The 22,535-nt window shown below is 35.5% G+C and overlaps 4 protein-coding genes across 7 annotated transcripts; all 4 read right to left on the reverse strand.

Annotated features, from left to right (window-relative positions):
- Positions 1–1,105: 1,105 nt before the first annotated feature.
- Positions 1,106–6,529, reverse strand: LOC105632146 (putative E3 ubiquitin-protein ligase XBAT35). 2 transcript variants are annotated; one of them, XM_012214459.4, is made up of 11 exons: positions 6,204–6,529; positions 5,976–6,090; positions 5,688–5,768; positions 5,461–5,549; positions 5,247–5,338; positions 4,932–5,013; positions 4,448–4,550; positions 4,264–4,317; positions 3,896–3,981; positions 1,648–2,359; positions 1,106–1,503 (listed from the first exon to the last, which is right to left on the reverse strand). In XM_012214459.4, the coding sequence occupies exons 1-10, from the start codon at positions 6,303–6,305 to the stop codon at positions 1,685–1,687; spliced, it is 1,479 nt and encodes a 492-aa protein (XP_012069849.1). In that variant the 5' UTR covers positions 6,306–6,529; the 3' UTR covers positions 1,106–1,503; positions 1,648–1,684. The 2 variants fall into 2 exon arrangements, with proteins under 2 accessions (XP_012069849.1, XP_012069850.1); XM_012214460.4 differs by lacking the exon at positions 4,264–4,317 and having other exon boundaries at positions 6,204–6,528.
- A 655-nt stretch (positions 6,530–7,184) lies between these two features.
- On the reverse strand, positions 7,185–13,105 carry LOC105632144 (Regulator of chromosome condensation (RCC1) family protein). 2 transcript variants are annotated; one of them, XM_012214457.4, is made up of 9 exons: positions 12,482–13,105; positions 12,038–12,124; positions 11,650–11,739; positions 11,421–11,507; positions 11,216–11,314; positions 8,971–11,031; positions 8,690–8,836; positions 7,996–8,372; positions 7,185–7,756 (listed from the first exon to the last, which is right to left on the reverse strand). In XM_012214457.4, exons 1-9 carry the CDS (start codon positions 12,527–12,529, stop codon positions 7,510–7,512), a joined length of 3,243 nt encoding a protein of 1,080 aa, XP_012069847.1. In that variant the 5' UTR covers positions 12,530–13,105; the 3' UTR covers positions 7,185–7,509. The 2 variants fall into 2 exon arrangements, with proteins under 2 accessions (XP_012069847.1, XP_037491420.1); XM_037635492.2 differs by lacking the exons at positions 11,421–11,507; positions 11,650–11,739; positions 12,038–12,124; positions 12,482–13,105 and having other exon boundaries at positions 8,971–10,999; positions 11,216–11,310.
- Positions 13,106–13,496: 391 nt separating this feature from the next.
- On the reverse strand, positions 13,497–18,901 carry LOC105632143 (NAD(P)-linked oxidoreductase superfamily protein). Of its 2 annotated transcripts, none has more exons than XM_012214455.4 (8): positions 18,648–18,901; positions 17,700–17,795; positions 16,877–16,960; positions 16,227–16,387; positions 15,525–15,642; positions 14,988–15,123; positions 14,725–14,903; positions 13,497–13,916 (listed from the first exon to the last, which is right to left on the reverse strand). In XM_012214455.4, exons 1-8 carry the CDS (start codon positions 18,828–18,830, stop codon positions 13,677–13,679), a joined length of 1,197 nt encoding a protein of 398 aa, XP_012069845.1. In that variant the 5' UTR covers positions 18,831–18,901; the 3' UTR covers positions 13,497–13,676. The 2 variants fall into 2 exon arrangements, with proteins under 2 accessions (XP_012069845.1, XP_012069843.1); XM_012214453.4 differs by having other exon boundaries at positions 18,624–18,898.
- Positions 18,902–20,053: 1,152 nt separating this feature from the next.
- LOC105632142 (legumin B-like) lies at positions 20,054–21,954 on the reverse strand. The gene is given in 4 exon segments (NM_001308760.1): positions 20,054–20,611; positions 20,699–21,166; positions 21,247–21,500; positions 21,585–21,954. Coding segments are annotated over 4 exon segments (1,437 nt in total). The 5' UTR covers positions 21,919–21,954; the 3' UTR covers positions 20,054–20,230.
- Between the last annotated feature and the right edge of the window lie 581 nt (positions 21,955–22,535).

Consider the following 22,535-nt stretch of genomic DNA (forward strand, 5'->3'; position numbering starts at 1 on the left):
ATTAACATACTTAGCTTGCAAGCGGGGCAAGTAAGAAAAATGATTCAAAACAAACCAGCAATCTTATACGTGCGTGTGTGTGTAAGTGTATATATATATATGCGAAAGTCGAAGAATAATTAAGTTTTTGAAGTGCTTATCGAACTTAAAAGTATGGTTAAAGTATAAAATAATTGAATCTTGAATTGAAGTTTAGTTAATAGAAAGCGTCAAAGGTAATATAGTTAATTACTTTGTTTTGATGTTTTATTGTTTATTCCTAAGTTTAGTGTTTTTTTCTTTTAATTTTATAAAAGAACAGAGAGTAATAATGATTTTTATCTTCTATTGATTATTTTTGGAAACATGTTTGGCAATATGTCTGAAATTCAAACACATCCTTAAGAGTTTAGAAGTTAATTTTCCGGAAAAAGAAAGAAGAAAAAAGAAAAAAAGAAGAGAAAAGTAGGAGGGTTTAAGAAATGTTGCAGAATGCTAAAGTTTGTGTTCATAGGCCCAACGAGCGAACCCAAAGAAAAGGCTAGAAAAGAAAATATGGCTCCAGAAAACATGGATAGCTAAGACATTGCATGTTTTAGGGCATCTAAACTCACCCCACCAGAACGATGTAATGGGCCTCAACCATGGCCACCCAAGCCAGGTTCTTGGAAATAACAAGTTTGGTCACACCATCCATAAAAAGAGACAAGACAAAAATGCTACGATTTAAGCTTTTGCAAATTGCAATTCCATTTAGTATACTTTGTTAAAATTATTTTGTTAAATTATTATGATTTTGATAAAAAACAAAAATACCCTATCATAGTAGAGGTCAATTGGGCCCACTCAGCTCTCACTAGATTATTTTAGTTGTGCTTTTCTTCTTTCATAGTTAGGTATATGTAACGGTAGAAATTCACAATTAAAACAAAGTTACCATAATATATATATATATATATTAGGAAAAACATAAAGCTCTTTAAGGTTTCTTTTTTGAGTCTGTATTTTTAAATTTCTTGTTAGAATTCCATAAACCTTACAATTCAATATCATTAAACATTTGTTTCACGACAACTATAAAAATAAGAATTTCTTTTTTACAACTTGAAAAAAAAAAAAGAGAAAATTATACTTCACAATTTTCCACAAATTTATTTGGTTTTATTAATTCTTTACACGTATATTTTTTGAACCTGCGACATTAAAATCCAATACATTCTTGACGTTGCTAAAAGACACTTTGAATCCCTTATTTGCAGCTCTATAGTGAAAAGAACGTTTGAGATAATATACTGACAGCGTCTAAATGTTTGACAAACTATACACACAACAGGCCTGTAAAAATGACATGCTCTGACAGTAACTAAGCATGATATTTATACTTGCTTGAGTTTCAATGGACAAAATACATAGATAAAAAGTTCCAAGTTAATCAACGATGATGAACTTCTTGTTTTCTCCCCTTCACATGCTGATCTGCTGCAACTGAAATTGTCGATTCCTTCAAATTGTGGTCAAACTCACCTGCAGATGATGCCTAACGGTCAGTCAGTGTTCCTTTTTTTTTTTTTTAATCATAAATTTACTTTGTTTAGATAGTCACAGGAAAATGATTAGAACTGCAATATGAACGCATAAATGAATCTCTCCGAGGTGTCATAAACATACTTGCCATTTACAGCTTTCTCATTCTGCTGCCTGGCAGTCAAACAGCATACAGCCTTATGATCTGATCAATCTTCGCACGACACACAGGGCAGCCCCATTTTTTTGCCTTGACCTCCTTTAAACAAGACATACATCCAGCCATATGGCCACATGGAACGCAAGCCCCCTCAACTGGAGCATCCAAACATATCACACAAGACGAAGAACTGCCATCTTCTTTCTTTTCACCAGTACTAGCTGGCAAGTTCTCCATAGGGGGGGAAGATATATCAATAGGACTAGAATCAATTGATGGATAATGAATGGGACCATCTTCTACAATCTCATCAAAGGTGGGTGGAGCTGACGGGGCTAAATCTGGGGCATGAGTCGCATTCTGGACAGCAGGGATGTTACTATTCTGTACCTCATTTTGCTGAGTTGAAGTGTCGCTTGGGCTCGCTTCATGTGCTGCCCAGAAACTGCTAGTTGCTTTTGAAGGAATCACTGGTGCATTCAGAGTACTTTGACTGCTACTATTCACAGGTTCATTCCAACTGGTGGAAGCACTTGCTTCAGCTGAGTAAGTATCAATAACTGCAACCTCTGCCATGGCTGAATGGATGGAGGCATTGATTGCCATTGCTAATTCTAAATCTTCAGCAGAAGGAGGAGCTGTGGCTTGAATGGTTGAAGTCTCGGAATTATGCAAAAATGCAGGAGGATGTGTTGCCTGTAATATTTCAAACATTTTTATCACATAATAACGAAAAAAAGGGTACTTGAATTTGAAGGGTTGAGGATTGCATATTTTAGCAGAGATAACACCTGAACTAGATTTCAACAATCCAAATTTAAATACAATGATAGACAGTTTCCATTGACGATGAAATTTTCTATTTTAATGAGAAAATAGATGTGAAGCGACTAAGAATCTAGATAAACTTTGTTACAAGTCATCTCAATACAAAAATTGACGAATTGGAAAAAATTAAGCAATAGCAATAGACTGTTCTGAGCTCAGTTTTGCTATAAAACTGAAGCTAACAAATATAAAGTTGTGTTTAAGAATTGAACTCATTCTGCACCTATAGAAGTTTGGCACTACTGACATATTTGAGCATTTCTTCATAGTAAAGGACGATAATAAATAACTAGGATTACTTCCAAGTTGTAAGCATGACCTACCACTGCTGCAATGGCAAAAGCCTATATTCTCAAAGAGGTTATGCAGCTTTGCTTTTATTAAAGCCTTTTTTTTTTCAGCAGAGATGCAGACAATCAAATAGCAAAAGATTTCATGTCAAAAGGATTCAGAAGAAAAAATACAACTTCTCCCAACAGGAGTAAATGCCAAGAAAAAGAGAGCATAATATATACACAATCAAGAGTGTGTTACAGCAAGACAGATGTTAATACTAAATCTTGTCTTCTTTTCAGGAAAACAGCCACATATAACAAAATACAAAGTCAATTATCTGATCTATTTGTATAAAAGTCAAGTTTTCGCATATCCATGGGCCACCTTTTCTCCATCCAATAGGTAAAGTGGTCAGGGCAATTTTTCTTATTTTCCATGCATTAGTGCTTCTTTCACAAACAACATATCTTAATCCAGGGCTACTTCACATATGCATCTCAAGAATAATGAAAAGATAATTTCTGAGACATCATAGCTTCATTTTTATCAATCTGAATGTTAGTTCCTAAAAGAAATCTCCACAGTGCTAAGAAAATCCCACTGGTATAATCTACAAAACTCCCTCAAGCAAACACATACCAGAAATGTATATCGATAGCGCATGGTTTTATACGTTGGCTGTTGCAGATAGTATCTGCTGGGTCATACTGGTGAGTCACCAAAACTTTAACATATCAATACTGCTGATAGAACTTTTTTTTTTTCTACACAAATTCACAATAAAGTCAATCGTGACTGTTATACTTTGGCTGAGACAAATTAACAAAGCCAGGACATGACCATGACCACAATTTTAAACCTTATCATAATCTCCAATTTTTTTCCAAAGTTTATCCACCAATTGGTTATTGAAGAATAACAGTTATGCTTAACAACCTTACACATTCTAGTACTATATACATATATATAAGAAAAGGTTCCTCAAAAGAAACTATGATATCAACAAAAAAGGTAAAACAACACTTGCATAGTTACTATTGATCAGCAAAGCCATTCCTCCTATTATAAATAAAAGCTTTCCACTGCTCTAGGAACCAGGGAAGAACAAAAACCAAGTGCACTTTGTACCTGTGGAATTCCTTTGCATGCATCACAGAACCACTGAAGCTGCTGCTTGTCACCTTCATTTGCTGGTGCAAGTTTAATGCGTGTTTCTGACAAGTAAGAATACTAACTCTGAGGAGATTAAAGTAACAAGACCATAAGAGAGCAGAAAAAACAAAAACAGTCAAACAAATATAGAGTTAACTTCAGGGGAGTGTAAATGTTGACTAACTGCCTTGGAAGTCTATTTCAAGTTGGAGGCTGGAGCATGGCAAAGGTACACTACAGGTACCAATGTTAATTTGGATGATCTCTAATTTTTTTTCTTTTTGTCATGATTCAGGGACCATTTATATCTAGCATCAAAATAATTTAGCGACTATCATACTTACGACTAACTGTTTGAGGCCTATGCCTCACTCGTCTCCGCCTCCTGCCTCTTGAGACTATGCATGAACAAAAATCCAATGTAAATGTAAAAATATGGCTAAAAACCTATCTAAGAAAAGATAAAAGAGACCAGAAAATGCATAAGTGATCAGCTTCAACAAAAGTCATTTCAGCAAAAGGAATTACTGGTGTGGTATTCAGCAATTATTACTGAAGGATCAGAATGTTGAAATTTTGGTTCCTCCAGATTAGCTTTCCACAAAGGAATCATTGTACGCGGTCGGGCATCCTGTTCGTTCATCAACACAATGTATAAGTAACTTCTAATTTCAGACCATCAAACAACAAAAGCATGTAAACTTGGACATTGATGACTATAGGCTTATGGATTCAGAGCCATTAAACTGAAGTATAATAATTGTCTTTATTCCTGTAGCAAGACCAATACTGATTTGGGATAAAGAATTAGAGACAACTGCATGTGTTTCTATCCTATAATCAAAGAAATTGAATCACCGTCATATGCCAAAGACAATATTTAAAGAACATTGCTATGGCTGGGACTAGACCTAAAGTAATGCTTGACTGTAGTTAAAGATCAAAGACATAAATTACTTTAACAGTGAGTTTATCCAAGCTTCTTTCACAGTGGCAAACATAATTTTGATACCTGTGGACTAGAATATATGGCAAGCTCCAACTTGAAAGGTTTTGTAGGATTGCGTGACCCAGTTGGTAAAATAACAACCCATCTGTGAAAAAACAGTAGCAAGCACATAAATACTTAAGCAGCTTATGAGAACAATATGTTGATCACAGATTAATAACTAAATAGCATTAGCAAACGTCAAAACAAACTGCTTCGTGGAAACTTAGATGGTATACAGCGTATCCTAAAACAGAATAGCAATGAATGAAAGTAATAAATGGAAAAATTTCAAGAAATGAAAAAACTTTAATGAGACAGCACCGATTTTATACTTACACTTTTCTTGAAAGAAACTGAGGAGCAAGTACTTCGAGAAACCCTGGCCCAAAGAACTCCCGCATCCAGCCCGAGAATAAGCAAATGTGATTCTGCAAAGCACCAGAAAAAAAATTCTGAATCCACCATAGCTCTTCTATATGGAGTAAAATAAGGGAAGATTATTGTCACCAAACTATATATAAGAATATCAAGTATTCCATTAGAAGAATACCTCAATTACACGGACAACATCAGTATGTCCTTTAAATCTGGCCACATCAAGAGGAGTTTGACAATCATCATTAATCACTAATGCGTTTGCTGAAATTTTGAACAAACACTTATTTCACTGCCAATGATGATATTATGATCAAGGTTGAAATAATAATATAAAAAAAAATCATCACTATAAGCACCTAATTTTCACAACTAAAAGAAATAAGCCAGGCTACAGCTCACCTCCATGCGAAAGAAGTAACTTAACAGTATTAACAAGGCCTCTTTTTGCTGCATGATGTAAAGGAGTCCCAGCATTGCGACCTGCAGCCCAAAGAAAAATGATTCATTAAAAAAAAAAAATCCACACCAAGTATGTTGCTTCTCAATCTCATGCATAACAGAAGCTCTCTCCATTTTAAACCAAGGACATCTCTCATTCAATGTATATATTATTTCTACATGTCCTAATTATTTGAAAGGTATAATCTTAACAAAATCTAAGACAAATGGATAAAATATAACACATACCGAACCTGTAGGCATTGACATTAGCACCGAGCTCTATCAAGGTTTTAGCCACATTGAAGAGCTCAGGATTCAAGCACGCTAATATCAATGGCGTTTTACCTTCTTTATCAATCCACTGCACAGCAAAAAAAAAAAAAAAAAAAAAAAAGCAAAATTACATATTTAACAGCCAGCCATCAACAAGAAAATAAAAAATCCGTTTTATACATAAAAAGGGATTTTTGTTACCTCGAGGCCCGCGCCTTCACTGCGGAGAGATTTTATTCCTTCTGTATTACCGTAATTCACTTGTTGATACACCAACTCGTCTTTCGATTGCTGTTGCCCCATTTCTTCTTTCTCGTTTTCCCCTTCAACGCAATTGAGAAGTATTTGTTTTAAAGGAAAATGGAGTGTAGTTTTCGAGGAATATTCACGATTTTTTTCTTTTTACTGGAAATTGGAATGGAAGATCTATAATTTAGGTATAGAAAATCTAGGGGAAGTAATTTGCGCGTCCATCGATTTCTTAAGAGAGAAGAATTTAGACAGTCAATTATTGTTAATTATTAATTTGGTTTGGGGAAGAAAAATTAGTTGAACTGCACGGACGTGACGTGACGGGGATTGGGGATAGAATACGGGGAAGCTCACCGTGTCACTAAAACGACACCTCGTTTATACTCGACTAACTCTTTAAGAATGCAATAGAATAATTTATCCTCTGCTCTCCTATTTTAACTATCAATCGCTCAAGCACCACGACAACTCGTTTATAAGAAACGAAAAAAACCTAAAGAACTTGTCGCGAAGAGGAAGGGTTTGAAACTTCCTCTACTTTTTGTATATTGTCGACTTGTCGTGGCACTGGCGACTGATCGTCAAAAATAGCAAAAATAGGAAAAAAAAAAAAAAAACAAAAAAAAACTCAACCCAATAGCAAAAAGTTATGGCGTGAGAGCCCATTTGATAGAACTGAAAAATGAACTCTGCAACTATTTATTTAATGTATTGGGCTATAGGCCCATTTTTAATGGTAAAGGCACTAGAAGCTACCGTACACTACTTGCGAGCGACAAGGAGGTTGACCGGAACGATAACGTAGTTTGCTTGAATAATGTACTTTTTGACTTGTAGTTTCGTTACAGGACAGGCTAAAATAAGTGTTTTCCTCTCTCATATAGCTTTTCATGTTTGATGATAAAAATCCAACAGAAAACAAGAAAAATGGGAAGGCAACATCAAAACATACTTGTTAACTCTGATTTTGGAGAAAGAAAAGATACAACTATAGGAAGATTGCCAAAGATTACAAAATAGCAAGTTCCTAACAAGTTCATCTACACTACAACTATCACAACACAATAAAAATAGCTCAAAAAAAGAACCTTCCTCGACAAAATTTCTGTCTATCCACTCGCAAATGTTATGTGGTGATCACTCTTATGCATATGGAGCTGTCTGAACAAGAGTACTGTTTGTTTACAACTAGCAGATTGTTAACTCCATGAGTCAAAATGCAGTTCCTTTATCCATCCATGTTTCTACATTAATGCTATGTTTCAGATGGTGCTGCCTCCGTTGCTTCCTCGGCTGCCGTTGAGGACGGTTCAACTGGAGCTCTGGGTGATGCAACGGGCGCAGAGGGTGATGCAGCGCGGGCAGATGGTGATTCAGCTGGAGAAGAGGATGATCCAGCTGGAGCCGCATTTGCTGCCGCCTGTGGACTGTACCTCCTGAGTAACCTATCTTTATTTTCTTTCCACCATTCTTCTGCCTGCTGCGCCTGAAACCTCCTTTTGCTGTAAAATCATTTAAGGCAGTTGGATAAAGACATTAGATTGATTGAACTCACTAGATAAAAAACAATGAGAGGGTTGTGAGTGAGGGCAAAAGAAAAATGTTTATTTTCGATATGAGAGGTTTGTTTATCATTGCTGTAGGAGCTATTAAGAAAAATATAGTTAAACTGCACACCAAATTGCTTTTGTTATCAACATGACAACATCTAAAAGAAGTTTATTACTGTCTATTCAAATACCTGAATTTAACTCGCTTGAAGATCTTTGCACCATCAGAACGTTGGATAAAAGTTACATATACCCCAGGTTCAAATTGTTCGATACTTTCTCCTTCTTTTCTCATGGACGAAGATTCTTGATTGGAGCTATGTTGAGGTATGACCTCTAGATTACTAGAAACAGATGATCTAGATAAGTCATTAAGTCCTGTGCCATCTGCTTGGTCATGCATATGTGTCTTAGATGCATGCTGTTGACTAGAGATTAAGCTTTCTGCCAGGGAAGAAATTCTGGGTGTCTCATTTGTGGCTAGAAAAGTTTCAATTTGAACATTCATAGCTTTAAAAGTTTCGCTTTCTTGAACATCAGGAGGCAACTGAGCTCTAATGTCTTTCAACTGAGTCACAAAAGGGCAGCAAGAACATGGACTGATTAGCACAATTTACAACTCTCTAAACGAGATCTAGAGAATTTATATGAAGGCATAAATCATATTCCTTGAGAAGATTGTTCCTTCGTTATGGATGATTCATATTGTATTCAAATTAGAAAAGGCATATATCCAACTTTAGAATACATATGTTTTCGTTTGCTCCCATTTAGCACACCCGGGTAGGTTTTATTGATTGTAATAATATTTAGCTATTTACTATTCAGAGAGCATAAATACAGTGTACAAGCAATTTAGATTTAACTATTACACTAAACACATACCTGTTCTGTGATAGACTTCACTAGTTCCCTGGCCGCTTTAGACTTGGATGCTTCTGCTGTAGCAAATAAAGCAGTTTCTTTAGCTTGTTTCTGTAACTTTTGAATCTCCGTGCCTTGAGAATCACACTTTTGCTTGAAAGATTTGATCTGAAGTTAACGTTAGTAAAATGGACAAAAAGAAAAAAAAGTTATTTCTGGTACTCAACTTCTCTATTTAGATTCCTGAACCAGCAATAAATCAACCAAAAGATGCAGAATTAGAAATGTATATATATTATTACTTGGTTTTGCATTTTTGACATGTCTTGCTTCATAATTTCATTTGTCTTTTTCAGGCTATCAATGACACTTCTAGAAAATCCAGCTGTTGAAGCACGTGGAGGGCTTGGCCTCCTCGAGTATGGTGAAGCAGGTCTTAAGTTGGAAAATCCAGGCTGCGACATTGATGTAGGTTTCCATGCACTTTGAAGAGCACTTAGTGAACTTGGAAATGCAATATCTTTTAGTTGCAAAAGTGATGGAACTTGAGAGGCTCGGACTATAGAAGGGCCCTCATATTTTGTTCCATGCTTCGCTGACCTGATCTCCAGGTATTTTATGGGTTCTGTTGTAGGCAACAGCAAAATTCTTGAACCCCTAACCTCTCCTCTTTCCCTTCTTTCTCTGCTCTCTACTGAAGAACGAGGAGTGGTAATTTTCCTGTTAATATTATGAGTACCGGCTTCAGAAGCTTTAAGTTTTGCATAGCAAGCGTCACAGACTCGATGTGGTTTGCCTGGAGTTGGAGCTAATGCCGCTTTCAGTGCTTTTTTGGAACTACAAGCATGACAATGCACCAACCCACAATTATAACAGTTATGCCTCTTTCTAGTAAAACCAAATGCTTGCCGGCAACCAGAGCAAACTGATTGGTCTGCTCCTGAGACCCACTTGTGAATGCATATGCTGGAAGTAAAATTTGAGCCACATGATATATTTTTAACAATCCTATCTCTGAATGTTTCAACTAATGTTGGGGTTCCCCGATCATCTGTGTCTCCATGTCCTAATCGTCCATTAGCACCTTTTCCCCAAGTGTACATTTCACTTCTTGATGTTAGTACAGCAACATGGTATGCTCCACAAGAGACTTCTTCAACAAATTCACCTACCAAATTATCTTGTACTAAGCTAGGATTTTTTCCATCAGAGCTTGGGTTGCCTAGCTGACCATATGCAGTACTACCCATAGCAAATACGTGACCAGAGGTTGTGAGGGCCACAGTCATAGTATGCCCGCATGCTATCTGGTGAAAATTGTAGTCAATAAGGGAAGAGATGCAAGTGGGAAGCAGATAGGTGTCCTTACTTCCATGACCTAAACGGTACTTATCACCGTCGCCCCAAGTGAACAACTTTCGAGATGACACAGTTGCTCCAGCTTGGCCCATAACCTCTACTATGGCTGCAGTATGCCAGACACCACAAGCAACTTTTATAGTCTTTAGTCCACTCAATAATTGGACTTCTTTTGGAAAAGACAAACTTTCTCTATCTCCATGCCCCAAAACACCAAACGATCCATCTCCAAATGTAAACAATTTTCCATTTGAAGTTGTGAGAGCTGAATGCCATGCTCCACATGCAATAGATATAACCTGAAGTCCTTCTAAAGGACCAGACACCCTTTTTGGTATCCAGTGGCTAACATCAGTGCCTTGACCGAGAATTCCAGCATTATGAGTGCCATCACCCCAGGTATATAAGTCCCCGACTGTAGACACAGCACAACTATGATACTCACCACAAGCAACAAAATCAACATTAGTAACTGCCAGAAACTCAACAAGTTTAGGACTACTAAAGTCTTTTTCGATTCCATGACCAAGTCTCCCTCCAGATTCCTCTCCCCAGGTAAAAACCTCACCTTGCCTTGTTACAAGGGCAAGATGACGCATACCACAGGCAATCTGTTGAACATCAAGAACTACATTAGATTCTAAGGGTTTTGGACTCAGCACATCATTCTTTATAGCGACATGTTTCAAGGATCCATCAGGAGCAACATCACTCCAAACTTCTCCCCATATATAAACATCACCCAATGATTCTATGTCATCTGGACCTGATCCACCGCTTGAACAGCTCGGAGTGCTTGAAACACTAATGCGAAAACCATCTCCACCACTTGTTCTTAGTTGCATATTTGCACGTTCTGACCCCGCATCTGAGCTTGCCGAACTCAAAGAAGTTTCGCGAGAACCTAAATCGACAGACACCCTCCCACGATTAATGCTTGAAGAGATCTCTAGAGTTGCACCAAAAGGACGGCTGTTTTGAAAAAATTCGCCACCATCAGTTAGCTGCATTAAAAAGATATGAGAACAAAATTAATCCTTTAAAGAAATAACCTCTACAAACATATTATCAAGAATGACAGAGGCAACCATGTATGTTTTTATGTTCTTCAAATTCATGGTGAGAGTTTTCCAACTGAAGAACTAAAAAGTCAGTGTTTGTAAGTAGATCGAGGCAGTGACAACTCACATCAGAAATATCACTTCTTGTACGTCTACTCCGATTTCTTCCAATCAATGCCTTAAGGGCCGCAAGCCACACCTCTGCCTCAACTTTGTCCTTGCAGATCTATAAATAAGGAGAAACAAGGGTATTTTTACATTTGAACTGACTATCCGTATGAAGGTTAATTAAAAACCTACAAACCTTGACACGAATATTTATTGAAACTAACCAGATCAAGAGATCTTTCGCCGTTGTTATATAAAAGTGAAAATGATAAGTAGTCCTTTTCAGGACGTAAGAATCTTCTAAACACAGCCTGAAAATAGCGACAATGTCTGTTAGTTACCACTTGTAGACAAAAAATTCTGGTAGTATTATAATTTACATAAAATTGAAGGTTAACTGAACTGCAATGCATATCATGGACTAGATCCGAAAGATAGAAGAGTTTGACTCACAGTTCTCTGTCCTGGGACGATCCGTGTGACAGAAGATAATCTCAAAATCTTTTCTTCTCCATGCGATATCCAGATCAATGTTGTTTCATCCTGTTAATGTCACTAAAATTGAAATTATTTATACACTTAAGGTGTTAACAGGTGCATCATAAATACTTGTAGCACGAAGGTCAATTCTAGAAGTAGATGATCAGTTTTTACGTAGAAAGAAATCTTGGACAACAGATTTCACAACGAACATATTAGATTAGATTTTTTATATACTGGACAATTTATTTATCTTCAAATTCATTGCCACAATGAAGCTGCATAGGGAAAAAAGGTGAAACACAAGAAGTGGATCAATATTATTTAAAATTGAATATATCAGCAAACAGCAGTAACTCACTGGAGAAAGTCTGAATGCACGAAACTTGGGTTTTCCTTTCCGGCTATACTTGATTAACTGAGTACCTTTTTTCAAAGCAATAAGTGCCTTCAAAGGAAAGGAAAAGGAATGAATAATTAAATAAGAAGATGAAAAAACCATTATCACTAGAAATTCTATGTCAGATATTTCAATCTTCAGATAAAGAACAAAACAGGTCTTACAGTTCATAAAGATTTGTGTTAACATTGCTGAAAGATAGAGATTGAAGGCACTAACCACAACAATTTATCAAAATGCTGTACATTATTATCACTGTTATATATATATTTTTTTTCCAGTCAAAACTAAATCAGGAATTTCTGCAGGAAACGTGGGGTTGCAAGACTAAAAAATCATTCCTTTTGTAGATATCGAAAAAGAAACGAGGAGACAACCAAAACAAACGATGGAACAGAAACTGACTTGTTCAATGTCCCGCTCAGAATTCCCATAACTAACAGGATCTGCCATTCCATCTGAAAAATTTGCAGAAGAAGAAGCTCAACCGACAACAACTGCATCAGGTGGTGCGGCAGCGACTTACGTGCCCAAGTCTTCATAGATGCATATGTTTTTTCCTACTTTGGCCTCTCATCAACTTTTTCTTTCGTCCCTTTATTCAATTTTTTCAAGAATGTCTCACATCCAAGCAAGAAAATAGAGAAAAAAGAAAACCAAACTTAGATCAAATTCAACAATTTGAAAATCATAGATCATCATGGAATATAGATCTCATTGAAGAAGGGCCATGTTAAGCAATTGGCACTGGTTTTTCGGTTTTTCTTTTTTTATTTTCTGAGTGAATTGGATCGTGAAAAGTTGACCCATCAAGAAAATGCAGATCAAGAAAGCGAATTGAAGCTGGTGTGAGGTGAGAGAGAGGGAGAGAGGGCGAAATGAGAGGGAAGTAAGCAGCGAGTCTCATGTTTAGGGAATTTTGCAGCTCAAAAGGAATTAGGGTCAGATATTGGCGCGTTTCTTTGCTTGTCTCCACGTTTCCTACCAAATTAAACTGCTTTTCAAATAAATATTATTATCAGTTGCAGTATTATACAAATTGAGGAGCTTTTTCCCATTGAACTTCCAATACTTAAACTATTTATTTTTTTCCTTTATATATGTTGAATAATTAAACTATTACATTAAATAAAAAATACCCTTTCCTGCAAATATAGATAACAATAATAATAACACTAATAGTTCCTTCAAAAATAATAATACTAATAGTAACAACAAATGTTTTTATCGGTAACTTCTTGTAGAAATTAGTTTCCTTGAGATTGAAAATTGCATTAACTTTTTATGATTATAGCATGCAAGTGAAATTGTTTTTCAACCTGCATACCAAATTATAACTTAGTGGCAAGTGCATATGCGATTTAACTTATATATTCAGGTTCGATTCAATCAAGCAGGTTCATTCATCAAATCAAGTTGATTAACTATGAATATTCTTGCTTTGTGTTTGCTTTGTTTTTATTCATGGTCGTGCTCTTCCATTATCCTGAGGTCTTTTTACACTGATTATACAAGAAGCATAATAAAGAACAAAAAAGAAGCAAGTTACATATTTTTTACGTGAGACAGTCATCATCATCCAGTCTTAAAGCTAAAACTCTCAAAGGATAGCAGGATCTTTATATCTCTTGAAAATAGTTTCAATACCTGCCACTACTTCTGGTGGCAGAGGTCTCTCAGTTGTCAAGAACGCATCAATGTCTTCTTTTAGTTGGTCGATGGAAGTTGCACCAATGATAGAACTCGTCATAAATGGACGATCTCGTGCAAATCCAAGCGCGAGCTGTACCAGAGTTAAACCATGCTTCTTCGCCAATTCAACATATTGCTCTGTAGCTTCCTGAAATTCATGTACAAAGAACATCAAGCACGACACCTAACACACGGAATTTATTTCACTAAATATTCAAAGCACAAAAAATCACATGCAATGCAATCAAAGATTTAATGTAACTGACCTCTTAATCAGGCACTTGCTTTTGTTCATAATCTTACTAAGTTGATTAGATTGATTTTCGAGAAGTGATTCAAGAGAGATCAAAGGATAATTATTTATTAAAATTCCAATAGTAGCTTCAATGCACACCATGACAAGCTAAAAGCAAGTTACCTGCTCATGGCATGAAACTAGTCTACAATTCACTGCCCTGATTTATGAGGAAGGCCTTTTTAGTGGATTTTGGTACTTTGTTGAGAATAATTTTTTCAGACATACAAAAGTTTTCTCAGCAAAAGTGCTTCTGTATAGTTAAAGTGTAGAATGATCTTCAAAAAATTCCAAGTCAAAAGTAAAAATAGTTCTCAACCACAGCACTAAATGCTACTGTTGCAACATGTGTAGAACATGTATTTTGGCACAACAACATTAGTGCCACCAATTTCAAAGGTCAAGCACACAACTTCAGCAAGATTTTTGAAGCCCTGAAACACACCAACTCTTAGAACTAGAGTCACATGTCACATGTCAATGAGGAAAGTGGAGAAAACAGAATTTAAATGATGAAATCCGACTCAAGGTAACTTGGTTTAGTCTTTCTACGTCAAGTGGTTTGGACTCTGACTTCAGGTTTCTCAGGCAGCATCAACTTAGCCTATTGCATGTTCAAACTTTTTCATTGCAATCATAGAAATTTAAATTATAAACATACCCTTGAAAGTGAATCTTTGTATCTTTCCATGTAGCCAGGGAAGAGGTTCAGTCTTCCTTTTTTTGCAGCTTCAGAATTCAGGTCCAAATATTTTCCACTGAGTGCTCCACCAGCCAAGGGAGAGTATGCGAGTAAGCCAATGTTGCAATTGTTTGGATGGCAAACTTCAACAAGATCAGCTGTAAAAGGCCTTAAAAATTAAATGACCAAAACGAGTATAACTTTAATTTCCACCTACAGTAGGAATAGTGCCATGAATGTACCTTCAAAATGGCATCTAACTAACAGACTGTAGTTATTCTGGATGCTAATGATCTTTGGTAGCCCCTCAACTTTGGCTGTATGAACAAACTCCATAACTCCGTATGAAGTCTCATTTGAAACTCCAATATAGCGTACCTAAACAAGTTCAGAGGCATTCCTCAGCATGAGTTAACTACTAGAACCTTTATGACATGAAATCAAATTTGCACTGACCAAACATTTAATCTTAACATATTCACATGTCACAGAATGAAGATTTTCATTTCTCTTTCAGTTGCAGGTGCATGTCCAGATCCTCTTTTTACCTGTTTGTTTAGTTGGGTATGTTGTGCATGCATGCGTGTGATGGGGGGGTGCAACAAGAGAAGAGAGAAGAGTAGGTTTACACTCCTTCGAAGGCTAATGCTCTCGTCAATTCACATTCATAATCATATACCAAGTACAGGGCAGTGTATTACAAGTAAGGAAGAATATTAGCTATTCAAACTTTAAAATGCACTATCCAACAAGTTCCAAACAAGAACAAAAGGAATTACCTTTCCTTCATCAATTAGTTCTTGAAAGGCCCTCAGTTGCTCCACAAATGGTATACTGGGTCTCCATTTTGAATAATCATAAAAAAACTGACCAAATAGTGGTACATATCGATCTGGCCTGGATAAAAAGATGAATCCACATCAAGTTTCTATATTGGTAATCTTATTCTCTCTTTTTTGTATAAAAACAGAAATTACAATGTGCCTACTCCAACATATGATCATACAATAACTTGAAAGTTCAGGAAATTTTAAAAAAATTCAATTGGTAAAAGGAAAACTGGAATTTACAATCAACATCATTAATAACCGATATCCTACAAACTATAACTTGCATCATAATTTTTTGCATGAGTAAGAATGAAGGAAGTAAAGCTATGACAGCAGCAATGCCATATCCTAAATGCCACATCAACAATTTTGTACAGCTCTGGCAGGTTTTTGCCCATGCCTATGATATTTATCCAATGTCACATAGAGGATCCTTTTAGATGGTTCTCTTGTACACATTGCCCTGCACTCAAATTCCCCTGGCACCAACTTATAATTTTCTTGCTAAAGAAATAGCAAATATTGAGTGTCACTAGAGGATCAAGTATGGGCTTATGCTTTAAGGATAAATCTCACAGCCTTGTGTAAAAAGAAACACAATCTTCTATGTCTTGGAAGGAAAAAAAACAATTACAGAAACAATTAAGTTACCAGTGAATTTGCAACAAATCAATATAGTCAGTGCCGAGCCGCTTAAGGCTTTTCTCTACGCTCTCTTTGATATTAGCAGCATCAACCCGCAGAACCTTAGCATTGTCGCGAATGTAGCTTGACCGCTCTGAATAACCACATACTTTTGTAGCCACAATAACCTATCCATGATAAGAGATAACCGTATATGTTATTGCATAAAATGTTATTCAGAAATTTGAAAGTTCAACTTGCTCTGCAGAGTATCAACCAAGAAGATTAGACATGTCAATGTAAGTTAATACTTATTTATAGTTTGTCTTCCATGATAAACTTCAGCAAATCAGTATCAAATTACAACTACATAGTGACTAGTTCACGCAGTCGTTCACAGATCTCATATCAACTTTTACTCTTCCATTATTCAATTATTAGCGACACTGAATGAAGTACCTATAAAAATGTGTACTGCTAAAACTTAAAAGCACAAATATAATATTAAGATTTTGCCACTGCTGCCTTTTGCTATAAGGTTTGCACAGCAACTCAAGTAAGACTTTTGGCAAAAGGCTCAGTAAAATCAATGAAATTGAAGAAACTGGTATTTAAAAAAACATTCAGAATCTTTATTAGAACACCTAGACAAACTTATCAATAATTACATCAAGTACCTTATCACGGGGCTGAGACTTCAACCAACTACCGATGTAGAGATCTGTTCTTCCTTGTGTTTCCTTGCTCATCGGTATTGGATACTGAAAACAAAATACTTGACGCTTCAGTCATTAATTTACAATATCATGGAGAACAAATGAGAAAATTTGCATAAAAAAGACATCCTCAAAAACTCAGCAAAATAATCTTAAAAGTAATCAACTGCATAAGAAAATCCAGATATCAGACATATTACTAAATTGTGAAAAAAGGATTTTACTCAACCCAAATTTGCATTTGACTATGTAAGAAATTGCAAGGGAGCCAATTCTCAAAGTTATCTTACTTCATCAACCAGGACATCACAAATGGTAGCATCTCAGATATACAGTAGAAAGCCAATGTATAAGAATTTGAGTCCTAAAAATGGATAATGAACAGGAAGTTTACAATTAAATTGTGACAATAAGTGTGCAAAGCTGCCCAATTGTATCCATCTTAGTGCATTCCTGATTTAGCCCCTAAATGAATAATAATCTCCTTCTTGTCAGGATGTCACTCTTTGGGGTTTTCTTCCTTTTCACAATCACTATGCAAAATTTCATATTCATAAAATATTTGCACATCCATTTGAAAATTGCAATTAAGTAGCCGTAGGAAAATGATCACTTTCTAAAAGTTGTATTGCCAGAGAAAAAAAAATGAAATTCATCCAAGATGAAAATAATATAATACAAGAAATTGCTTAAGAGAATACTTGAGAAGATACATGCATATCCATAAGCGAACAGGTAATTGAAAAGAACCCAAAAAAAAAAAAAAAAAAAGAAACAAACTCACAGCTTCTGCAGTGTCAAGAATATTGATGCCATGATCAAATGAATAGCTAAGAATTTCATGAGCTTCTTTCTCTGTGTTCTGTTGACCAAAAGTCATCTGAAATAATACAAAAAGTTACATAAACTTAAAAGATCTTATACTTGGCTGTACAGAAGCAAAACTTTGCTTTTCATAACATAAGATGCCTTAGACAAGCCATATTGAGAAACAAATTTGGTAATTAATTATGAGATACTAACAGCAAGAAGGCAGGGAGTTATAGAAGTTGTCTTACAAGAACACATGCGTAAAACAAAGAGACAAGTGTTGGGGAAACGAAATTAAAAATTGAAGGAAATTAGTTGCAAAAATATATATACACATAGATAATTTCAGATTTCTGTACTATTTTCGCTCTTGAAGTTAAGTGTTCCCATGACCAATTCCAAATCCACATTCATTTTCCAGTCATCGATGTGTCCCTTGAAATCACTCGGCGTCTTAACAGACGTTAGCTGCTTACATATTTCAGTTATATATATAAGAATCCCAGCTATTCCTAACAAGATTTGTAGTCCACTTTAAGGTTAAAGATTACCAAGACAATTACTGGCATACCATATCAAACATAAAACTAAACTATATCAGTAATGGCGGAAAACCCACATTTGACCAAACAAAGCTAAAGGACCAAATAATGGAAATTTAAGCATTACATAAAACCCACCAAGGACCAAATACTGGAAATTCAAGCATTCATAAAACCCACCAAGTAGAATAGAAACTGGAAGTAGTGAATTTATGACAATAGAATTGATAATTCACAACAAACATACATTGCTCAATTCAATTCGACAAATATAGAGAAAGCCAATTATTGTCATCGAACAATAGGGACATTGTATATGCTATATTAGAAAAAAAATTACCAAAAGAAATTCTTACAGTTCCAAGAGTAATTTCGCTCACTTCAAGATCAGAATCCCCAAGTTTCTTGTACCGCAACGCGGCCTTCTCTGCGAGCTTGGCACTGATGGGTCTGAGCCTCGTACGAGCATTTACTGCCTGATGCATATGACTGGGATGAGGGAACCAGCGAATGTTGTCGCAGAGAAATGCCGGAGTAACGGAGAAGGTACTCGAGAACGCCATTGTCTACTGAAAGAAGAAACAAGTGACGCATTTTCAGTTTGGTATTTCCAACGCTTTCTTATCGACAATTCTCAGAGTGTTTTTTTTGCAAAATAAGGTACTACTATCTTTTACGTTTGCAATTTTTGCCACTTTGGCGTCATATATCAGTTGTTAATGAACCGTTTTCCATTTGATCTATGAATGCAAACAGAAATAAATGGATTTTTCCCGTATTAAAATACCAAGGTTTAATATATCAAAATGGCCCAAACTTTATAAGTTTTTATAGATTCATCTTATTATGATTTTTTTTATCAAGTTTATCTTAATCTCGATTTTAGAGTCTGTTGGTTCCTTAAAGTTAGCTATTATAATAATTATATTACGCCAAAAAATATTTAATTAGCTTCTCATCAAATATTAAAGGGGTATGCTCTAAAAACTACTATAATTGTTATGCTATCAAATAGTGTCCATAACAAAGATAGTGTAATCAAAATATTAAAAATTATATAAAAACTATTGTTGAATAAATGCTTAAATTAAAATCACATACAATTGCAAATACAAAAGTATTCTTTGTCATTTTTAAATCATCATGTCACTCTAATAAAAATTTACAAAAAATTCCATTAATCTAAATAAATAATGATGCATATATTAAATTTTAATTTTCAAAATAAATATAATTAATGATTTAATAACATAAATTTTTGTTACTTACTAATTAAAGAACTCCAAAAATGACATAAAAATTAAATTAATAAAATTAAAATTTTTCATTATGTATTTTGTTTTATATTATCTATATTTTAAGGATGAAAAATCCTAATTATTATAATTAAGTCAAATTATTGTTCATTTAATAAAAAATTAAATTTTTAATTATTTTCATTGCATATTTTTCAAAAATTATATTTCTGAATCTACAAATGCGATTTGATATTCAAAATATATTTAAAATTATATTTTTATTATTAATTTAAAAAAATTAAAACACTTTTTTTATTTGCAGTTTCATAAAAATACTGTATTCTAAAATGCTTTTCAAATAATAATTTTTATATTTTTTAACTATGTATCTAATAAGTATTAATTTAATGCATCTAATTTACAAATTAGATAGTTGAATTGAAGATTTTGCAAATTATAATATTTACTAGATGTAATTTGATAAATTTATCGTGTTAAATAAATCATAATATAAGTTAAGAGTGCTCTGCATGCGTTTGGACTATAACTTATAGCTCCACAAACTTTCATTATCTCATAACATAAGGCATATACAGATCTACATTTTTATATTATTGCAAGGAACTAAAACTGCCTATAAAAATAGGCTTATTCTTCTCCAAATCTAAACTATGTAGAAACCAGTTTATTATACATCCTCTTGGTATAATTGCATAGTTGCAATATTAATTACGAGATCTAGACCCAGGGCTAAACACAGTGACTTCCTGTCTATTCTCCTTAAGCCTCCTGGCATCTTCTCTGGAAATCTGGAATGCGTTTGCAACCACTGCCTCTGGCAGAGCCCTAATTGCCGAGGTCCGTCCTGCTAGTGGGCTAATTTGTGCATTTTCGTTAGTCTTGAAGGATACCCACTCTAGCCCTTCATTGCTTGCCCTCTTCAAAACCACAAAGTTCTGTGGAGCTGTTAATATTTGACCTTGTTGAACTTGTCCATCGAACACTGCATCTCCATTCTCATCTACGATTTGGACGTGACCATTTCCTCTTGTAAAGTAATATATGCTATGCGCATTGATGTTCCAGTGTGGTGCAAATATAGCATTCTGCAGAAATTGTAAATTTGAATCATAACAAAGTTAATTATGTTTTGTAGTTTTAGTGTTTAGCTCACAGTGTTAAATATCACTTACCCTAAAGAGGACACCTTTCTGAACGCTGAGTCGGAGGTGTCTGAGGATCGGGAAGTTGTGGCTATTGACATTAGTGACATGGCCACCACGTGGATTATAGATATCGGCACGTGATGGGTCGTTGATATTGTGCTTGAGTCTGGCTGTGCAGAAAGTTTCTTCTATGCCATTAACGAATTGTCTCTCTCGTTTTTCTTCTTCTTGGTTCCTTCGTGGGCTAAAGTACTCAAGCTCACCCTCCACACTAACAATAATCCCTCTGTTATCATTTTCTCCTTTTAGTCTTCTTGCAATATCCCGGTTGACATTGAAAGCTTCAGCTAGTAGTTGCTCGTCCAAGCCAGAAAACACATTGCCGCTTCTTTGATGACTCCTTAGGCTTTCGCCTCTGGACCACTCATGCCTTCTTTCGGACTCACCTCTCTGGCTCTGTACTTTTCGATGTGGGTTACCAGCAAGGAAGAACAACTGAAAGAAATGATGATGCATCAGAATTAAATAGTTCGAAATTAAAATAAAAGTTGTTAGTTTAGGGTGCTCTTTATTACTCTGTGACTTTGATCTAGCTGGTTGGCAGGATTGCTAGTGTCAATGATTTGGACAAGAACAAGAGGAGACCGGCCATTATTGTAAATCCATTGAGCTACTCCAGCTGGCAAAGCAACGACATCACCTTCTCGGAGTTGTCGAACCTTCTGGTGTTGGTCTCCTTGGCTTTGTCTCCTTTCCCGATATTCTGATTCTGATGGTGACTGGTATGTCTCAGGACATCCTGGGATTAAAGCTCCTTGAACACCATTACCTGCACCAATTGAACATATAAGAAAAATGATGATACATACTAATATTCTTTCAATATATTATACATACGTATAGTGGTACATGCCTTGAACTACATATATGAGTTTAGGTCCGTTGGCGTATTGGGGCAGTAACAAGCCTCGCTGTTGAATAGTATGGCGGATGGCTACAACACCGGTACATTGGAACTGCTCATCATTTTCGTCCCAGACCTCAGTGACACCAGCCTCTGACTGGAAACTTCGAGAAGGCTCGGCAGCGTTTAGGTTGTCCAGTCGGCACTGGTCCTGCTGGGCGCGATTTAGCCTTTGACGGTGATGATCTCCATCGTATGATGTTACTTGCTCTATTTGAGCAACACAACAATGAAAGATAACGAGAAAGCAAAGACAAAGAGAGAGCAGAGAAGACTTATCCATTTTTGTGTAGGCTACTATTGCTGTGTTGTGTTTTGTGGGGAGATAGGATGGGTTGGTAGTGGTATTTATAAGGAAAACAGAGAGTTTAAAGATTGGGACGTGGCAAATCGTTTGGTGAATATATTGAAGTTTTCTGCATGTGGGTTTGTCTTGTGTGTAATTCCATGCTTCTATACTCTTCTTGCTTACACATACGTAAATGGTGGCTGTAAAGATTATGATTATTAGGATATGTATGTATAAGGACGGGTTTATTGATTTTGTTCACTGACGGATTCAATTTTGAGCTTCTTGTCTATCCAAGTGCATGCATATATTGCATATTCTCTACGTATTGAAGTTATTTGGAAAATAAAAATTCCATATTTGAATGGTACCTAAAAATTCTATATTTTTAGAAAAATTTAATCCTTAAATATCGGAGACTTGTTCTTAGTTTTTTATTAGAGTAATGTGTGCTGCACAATATGGGTAGTCTTACCCTAGTCTAAATTATATGCTGATTTGAATTTATAGCTGTATTTATGCATCGAATCAATAAAAATGTGATTTTTAAAAATTATTTTTACTTTATTATTTTAATTTCTCAGTACATGAAATGTTTTCCTTTTAACTAA

Source organism: Jatropha curcas, chromosome 7 (assembly GCF_041381405.1).
Source record: "Jatropha curcas cultivar XTBG-Jc1 chromosome 7, XTBG_Jcur_1.0, whole genome shotgun sequence".
In the NCBI taxonomy this organism is placed as follows: Eukaryota; Viridiplantae; Streptophyta; class Magnoliopsida; order Malpighiales; family Euphorbiaceae; genus Jatropha; species Jatropha curcas.